Source organism: Cynara cardunculus (assembly GCF_001531365.2).
Source record: "Cynara cardunculus var. scolymus isolate 2C chromosome LG 2, CcrdV1, whole genome shotgun sequence".
Taxonomy (NCBI): domain Eukaryota; kingdom Viridiplantae; phylum Streptophyta; class Magnoliopsida; order Asterales; family Asteraceae; genus Cynara; species Cynara cardunculus.
The window spans coordinates 9,087,598-9,095,359 of NC_037529.1; the positions used below are offsets into that span (position 1 = coordinate 9,087,598).

Below are 7,762 nucleotides of genomic sequence, written 5' to 3' on the forward strand. Positions count from 1 at the left end.
ATTAATTTTTGCGTCTCCATAATTATAAAGATTTATTTTTAAATCTTTTCCTCATGAAATTTGGTTTTAAAAAAGTTAAAAAAATACAACTTTAATTTTAAAAAAAATTCGGGAAAAAAAAAATTCACGGGTGAACAGTACGGATCGCCCCCGTGAATAGTACGGATCGCCCCCGGGCGAGGTCAAACACGGTCAACGAGGTGAACAGTAATCTCGACTTTTGAGATTTTTTTTTTGTTACTTTTTTATATGGGATCGCCCCCATTATGTACGGATCGCCCCCGGGGGCGATCCGGGTGGTTATTTTGGCAAAACCTCTAAAATGTGGTTATTTTATGGCAAAGGGTTGTGTAAAACGGTTATTTTTATAAATTTCCCTAAAAATAATACTATTTAAGATAATAAGTAGTTTAAATGATGTTTAGTTATTAATAGAATCCTTAATATACAAATCGATACAGAGAATTAACAGTTGTTAAGTGAGCTAAAAAAAACGTTGAGGTTGCTTGTGTAATCAACTTTTTATCCAAATGGGTTTTAAGAATTTGTTTCTATAAGAATAAAATTTGTAAGACGTCATAACAACTAATTGTAACAGTTTTATACTATATGTATAAATGTTAATCCTATAAACTTTAATCATAAGGGTTGTGCCTGATTGGTTTGATCTTGGCTTCAAAGGTCAAAAGTACCTGGAGGTCCCAGGTTCAAATCCAAGGAGGAATAAAAATCTCCTTGTGGCCACGGAGGTTCTAAGCGGTGACTCTGGGTTATTTGCAAAGCAGGTGGTCGTCCTAGGATTAGTTGACTCGTATAGCAGGTTGTATATCCAGGTTAATAAAAAAAATCCTATAAACTTCTTAATGTGTCAATTTTGTTATAGTGAAGTGATGTAAATTATATATATATATATATATATATATATATTTAAATAAAAGTTAATCTTCTTTATTAAATATGTTATTAAAATAAGGTGTAAAATAGAATAATTTTGTGTGTTAGCTGTCCATGTGGAAATTAAATTATGCAAAGTCAGTTCCCATGGAACATATGCATGTTCATTGGCCCATTTTTCATGCATTTTTCAAAAGAATTGGCAAAAATGCATTTAGTAGTGTTAGAAATTGCTTATTTGAAACAATTTATTCTTTTCTACAAAAGTAATTATCAACTTATTATAAGTCAGAAGAGTTTAACTTCTTTAAAAACTTCTTATTACCGGTTTTACATCCAAACACTCAAAAGTGTTTATTACCGGTACCATGTCTAAATAAGTCAATAGATTGTTTTTATAAGCAATCCCAAACACCCCCTTAATAAAAAAAGACAATTATATTAATTAAAAACGATATGTTGTCTTAAATATTGTTTTATATTGCACTGTCCCTTTTTTATTTTATGAAAGTATCATGTTTTAAATATTATTTACGTAATTATTTAACCATTAATATCCAAAATCATATAAACATATGTAAGTTTTGCTTGGTTGTGTTTGTTAAAAACAATAAGATCCTAAGGGTATAGAAAAATTGGAAACCGAACAAACTATTCGAACCAAAACGGTTTTGGATTATTCCATTTGCGAGTATAGGTTAAACGGTTCAGGTAACCGAATGAGGTAAGTTTCGGTTAGTAAATCAAATAGCAAATATATAAAATTAACATTGCTTAAATTGATTTATCTTCTGATTAGTTGCAAGAGCAAGAAATTGAGATATATTTAACAAAACCAATCAATGTTAGCAGTGTACCATGATCGCAAGAATTTGCAGTAACAAAACAATCAATGTGTGGACGCGCGAGATGATTGTTAAATGAGGGATATATGTCATCACTTACGTATGAATCGGAATAATTAAAGTTACCTTTGACAAAATGTAGATTTATTTTAAAAGAGACAATATCGATCTTGATGGAATATTTTAATTACCGTGTAAATAATAATTAAATTATTATTAAAATTACATATTATAGTTTGAAAGAGGCAAGCATCGGAAGATTTGCATTGGAGTTATTCATGAATTTTAAATGCATAGGAAGTAAAAATGAAGTCAAAGGAAAATGTAAGGGGTTGTTTACCAAATACTTACTTGGGTAAGTGTTTACCAAGTTATATTACCTTATCGAATGAATATGATAAGAACCAAAAATCTTATCCGGTAGGAACGAGACAATGACCAAGAGTCTTACCCAGTAAGAGCAATGACTAGAGCCGATAGTCTTACCTGGTAGGTGAGAGTGATAATAAATTATATCATATGAATAAAAAAAAAATATTTATGAAAAAAAATAATGAAAAAGATGATTTTTGTAAGATTGGGAAGTCAAATTTGTCTGTTTTTGACCTTCATGTGATATAATATGAATGTTTGAAGATCTCAATGAAAGAAAACTAAACATGGAGATCTATAGTTTATGACTTCAATATTTTTATATGATTAAATTTAATAAATAAATGTTAACAGTTAAGATATTTTTAAATTATGATATCTTTGAGAATCAGTGTATCATGTCATGTGTTATTTTATATGATTTTTTATTATTTTTTTATAGGTAAAATTTAATATAATGATTAATATATATTTGTTTCACAATTTGTTAGTTTCAGATGTACTCGGTTTTCAATATGAACATTTTTTAGATGTTTGTGAAACAAAAAATACACGTAAAAAGTTTCACATTGTAAACCAAGTACATATAAAACAAACATATTGTGAAACAAATATATATTAATCAATACATTAAATAATAAACTTAGATGAAAAAAAAATCATGTGGGACAAAACCTTAAGACCAAACTATAAAACATCTTATTTGAAAATGTTACAATAGGTTCATAAGATGTTTTAATGCGTCTTAACAAGTTTTTTAGAGACTGTTGCTGAGCAGTTTTTGGATATCAAACGGACCTCACCAGAAGGTGAATAATTTTTGACGATACATTCCGTATCTTGCGAAAAAAACCGCTCATTGTTTATCCTATTTGGCTATTTCAGTAACATTGGTCTCTCTATTTTTGTGAAAACGATTTTTAAAATAAAGTGTCATATCATCTATTTTATAGCTATAATACTTTTGAAAAATATCATATAAATCCATATATTTATAATACAACACTTTACTTTAGAAACATCATTAAGAGTTTGTTAATACACTTACAAACGTCCTATAAATCTATCGTAATACTTTAAACAACACTTTTTAGTTTGATCTCATAAGCTTAATTCGTTTAAAGTAAGCTATTAGAACGCTTAAACATTTTAAACGTCTTATATACCCAATTTTATCGTAATGAATTACAAAATTTTCAAGAAAAATGTGGCTTTTGAGCATATCAAAACACTATATTGAGTGTTTTTTTGGCTTTTTTTTTTAGTAAAACTTATATCAGACTTGAGATCATGTGAGACCAAGGGTTTTTCGTGAGACACGTAAGACCAATTCTCAACCCTTGGATTAGATCTACAATCTGACAATCTGAACATTCATAAACGCCATGAGACTTCTCGATAATCACAAAATTTTCACCGTGTAACTTTAGATCATTAGATCATTAGCTTATAAAGTTGATCAATGAACATAAAATGAGCTTACGGGTCTCACGAAAAACCCTTGGTCTCACGTGAACCCAACTCACTTATATAACGTACGAATTTTATATGCATATTAGAATCTTTTTTATAATACAAACATAAAAAAATTCAACCAAGGAGGAATAAAAATCTCCTTGTGACCATGAAGGTTCAAATGTGGTGACTCCGAGCTATATGCAAAACAAATGGTCGTTCTGAAATTAGTCAGTTCGAATAACGTGTTGGATATCCAGGTTAATAAAAAAAATCAACTATTTTTGGACAAAGTTGATGAGATAATAAGATAATGGCCAAGAATAAAAATTAACATCAACAATACTACAATTTCATTGTTTTATATAAGATCTACATCTCTAATTTCCTTCTTAATAAATAAAAATGAAAATTAATTAATTAATCTAAAAAAAGAAAAAAGAAAAGTATAATTAATCCCGTGAGTAACACGTAAGCTGCATGTGGTTTCACGTAAAGTCGTACGTTGACCGATCTAGTCTTGGATTCACCACTCAACCGTTGACTTTTGAGTAATCTTACTCTTGCTTACACCCCTAGTAGCACATAGTAAAGTATGGTTATGGGCAAAGCTATCAACATTCCAAAAATAACCCTGCAAAATCCCCATTTTTACAAATTAGTATTTCACCGAAACCATCGCCGACCTACAAGCGTTTGTTCTGAACGATTCAAAAGAAATACAGAAAACGACTTACGCGGTGCTCAGAATATCAGCATGGACATTGTACTCCTTTGCGAAGACGAACGGCACGATTCCTTGAGGCAAAGCCGCCTACATTTCAAAATTAAATATCAACAACAGTTTCAAGGTCTGACACTTTAACTGCTTTCTAAGACTATATCTGACAAACTAATCAGTAACTAACTGTTAGTTAATAAATTAATTATTAGCTGTGAAGCTAGTTGTTGACTAATATACAACTTTTAATTGATAAAATAATTGATAAACTACAAATAACAATATTTAATAATAGAATTAATTACAAAAATATATACTATATTATAAAGCATTTGACAAAAACTCTTAAAAACATTTTTTATACATAAAATACTTTTTATTAATGCATATTATTTAAAATTCAAGATTACAAGTAAATTGTGCATAAGTACAACTTATTAAAACTCTATGTTTGAATTCATGTAACTAATTGCGGATAAACATAATCAAATAGAGGATAAACATCTCATTTTAAAATATAAAAATTTTAAAATATAATTAGAATAATTATTGAGTTCTAACAGAATACTTAATTATTATCTTTATAAAAAAATATTATTAAACCTAAATTAAGTTAATTCGTTACGTTAAATTAAATTATAATAAAAAATTTGAATTAAAAAAGTAAATAAACAAAAACTTTTAATTAGATAATTTGATACTAATATTGATATATTTTTTGTAAATTTTATATGATATTTTCAAAATTTTATTTTATTCAAAAATAAAAACATTATCGCTTTCTTAAAACCACATGAAATTATATTATATCGACATAGATAAAAAATAAAACGAAATATTGAAATGGAAATGTGTCCTGATATATTACATAAATATCCTTCTGATAAAAATATATCTTAATGCATTGCAAATTACGCTTCCAATAAAAATAACGTATTTGGAATAATATATGATTAGAACCTGAACGATAGCAACATGAAGGAGAACACCACGAAGACCGATGGCGATGGAAGTAGCCGCCATGACTGCTGGGCCAGTTAAGAACCTCACCGCCATTGAGAATGTCGCCACACGTTGACCACATGCGATTAGTTTTGGTTGTAATGCCATAAATAACCCTGCAATATATGTATATAATATTTATTAATAAATAATACAACTCATCAAATTAATGCATGCAGTTAATATTGGGTACTTAAATTAAATAATTACCTAGGCTAAACATAGCCATCCCCAACCCTGCATCCGATAAAATTGAGATCGATCCACTTACAATTGTTGGCATTTTAATGTCCCATCTGTACAAACACAAACATATATTAATTATTATTAATTGATTAATCAATTAATGTATGATGTATGATATACAGTTTATTGATTACATAATAATGTTACATGTAAGATGAGTTGAAATCAGACCTGAACGAAACTAGAGACCAAATGAGTCCCAAAAGACTCGAGTATGTGTTGGGGTTACGAATAAGTTTTCGCCAAACCATTATGAGGATGAGCCTCGTCATGACGCTAGCCGGCGGCATCCGGTGGTTCTTGTTTTCGGCCTCTTCCGTTCCTAGTTTCTTGAACGGGGATCCGTTTATTTGTAGTTTCGGTTCGTCTATATCTACCTCTTTCTGTTCTCCGTATGTTTTCGTCATCGGACTTGCATTTTCTGTGCAAAAACAACATTAGAGCATAGTTATACAAAATATACCCAACTCGTTTGGTTTATCTATAAATTAAAAGAAATAGTTACACAAAATATATAGAGTGGGTAAAAAGGTAATTCTCACCTTGTGGAGGTACAACCCTGGAAGGATCAATGGCTCCAAATTCAGCAGCAGCCTTATTAACTGCATGTTTCATGTTACCTTCAGAAACAGGAGATGCACTTGAGCTCCATACAAACATGTGAAGCTCTTTACTGTTGTTGGGCGGTGGTGCACCGCCACTGCCACCACCAACACCACCTTCTTTCTTCTTTGGAGCACCGCTGCCGCCGGCGGCACTAGTAGACCCTAATGAAAAGGTAGGGTTTGGAATTGGAGGTGGGTAAGAGCAAACTAAACCATTGTTATTACCATTCATGTTGTTAGTGAATAACTCCCCACTCATACTCCTCCCTCCTGTTCTTTTCTTCCCTATCCTCAACATTTCTTCTTCGAAATTCGAGGTTCTTGGTGTCGGACCTTTCGACGATTGCATCGAGAAGACATCGCCACCTCCGAAACTACTGGTGTACCCGTGTTTAGGGCTACCGGCTTTACTGAACATGGCGTAGAAGTCCGATTGGTTGAAGCTTGAAGCTCTGGGTGTTGGCCCTCTGGAAGACTGAACGGAATAGATCTCTACTCCGGTGAGATTTGATGCCCTTGGCGTTATTCCGGTGATGTTATGAGACTTGTTGTAAGAAGAGATCACAGATCGTGAAGAGGCAGTGGAAGATCTCCGAACCACCACGTGAAGCTTGCCGTCGTCTCCGATCTCGGCGTCGGTCTGTAAAGGCTCACGGCCGTTTAACGAGACAACGTCAGATTCGACATGGAAAGACGTGATAGAACCAGCAGTTTCTGGGAATTGTTCGGTTATGAGAAGCTTTGCTCCTCGATACTCGAACATGAAGAGCATGAGGGTGTACCAGATGACACTCTGCAACACGACGATCTGGACCATAAGAGATCCAGAGAAATCGCCATACATGGCTTTGAGCAATGGGATTCCCATGACCAAAGTGTTCGGGAGGGTCGAGAGGGAGAACAAAGTGATCATCCATTCGAGACTTCCAGTCTTACTCAGCCATTGCCATACGAATAAAGCAGATAGGATGACGAGTTTTTGAAGGGAATCAGCAGCGATAAAGTGGTAGTTCATCTTGTAAGGATTATTGGAAGAGATGAAATGGAAAGAAAGAAGTGGGACGGCAAAAACGGCGACGAAACGGTTAATGCCGGAGCACTGATCGGGGGTGAAGATTTTCCACCACCGGACGGAGCCATAGGCAAGCATCATGGCAACGTAGAGTGGTACGATGGCAGCGAGAACATCGTAAATGTCCTTTCCGGTGATCATGGTGGTTGTGCAACATGTACACAAAGAGAAATAATTAATGAAAGGTGGTGGCGGAGTGGTGGTTGGAGGCGGAGGAGGAAGATGCAGAAGTGATGGATGGATGTGGATCCTTATGTATTGGAACTTATGAAAGAGGGTAATTAATGAAACTGGGCAAACGGAATCTTATAAAACTATTATATAATGAAAACAGAAAGATTTTAATCAATAAAATAATTCATAAAACCAATAATTGCTTAATAATTATTAACTCATTTAATGTTTAATTATTATTTCATTTCTTATATATACCCTATATATATATATATATATATATATATATATATATATATATATATAGGGGTTGGTTCAAATACTAACCCAATCTTTTGTGCAAACTATGCTAACCCATCTTAATCGTTCATTTTCT

At 32.3% G+C, this 7,762-nt stretch overlaps 1 protein-coding gene across 2 annotated transcripts; it reads right to left on the bottom strand.

Annotated features, from left to right (window-relative positions):
* Nucleotides 1–3,906: 3,906 nt before the first annotated feature.
* Nucleotides 3,907–7,422, bottom strand: LOC112507007 (auxin efflux carrier component 2). Of its 2 annotated transcripts, none has more exons than XM_025111385.1 (6): nt 6,078–7,422; nt 5,707–5,923; nt 5,500–5,585; nt 5,248–5,405; nt 4,304–4,380; nt 3,907–4,200 (listed from the first exon to the last, which is right to left on the bottom strand). In XM_025111385.1, the coding sequence occupies exons 1-6, from the start codon at nt 7,351–7,353 to the stop codon at nt 4,134–4,136; spliced, it is 1,881 nt and encodes a 626-aa protein (XP_024967153.1). In that variant the 5' UTR covers nt 7,354–7,422; the 3' UTR covers nt 3,907–4,133. The 2 variants fall into 2 exon arrangements, with proteins under 2 accessions (XP_024967153.1, XP_024967152.1); XM_025111384.1 differs by having other exon boundaries at nt 5,707–5,956.
* Nucleotides 7,423–7,762: the final 340 nt, after the last annotated feature.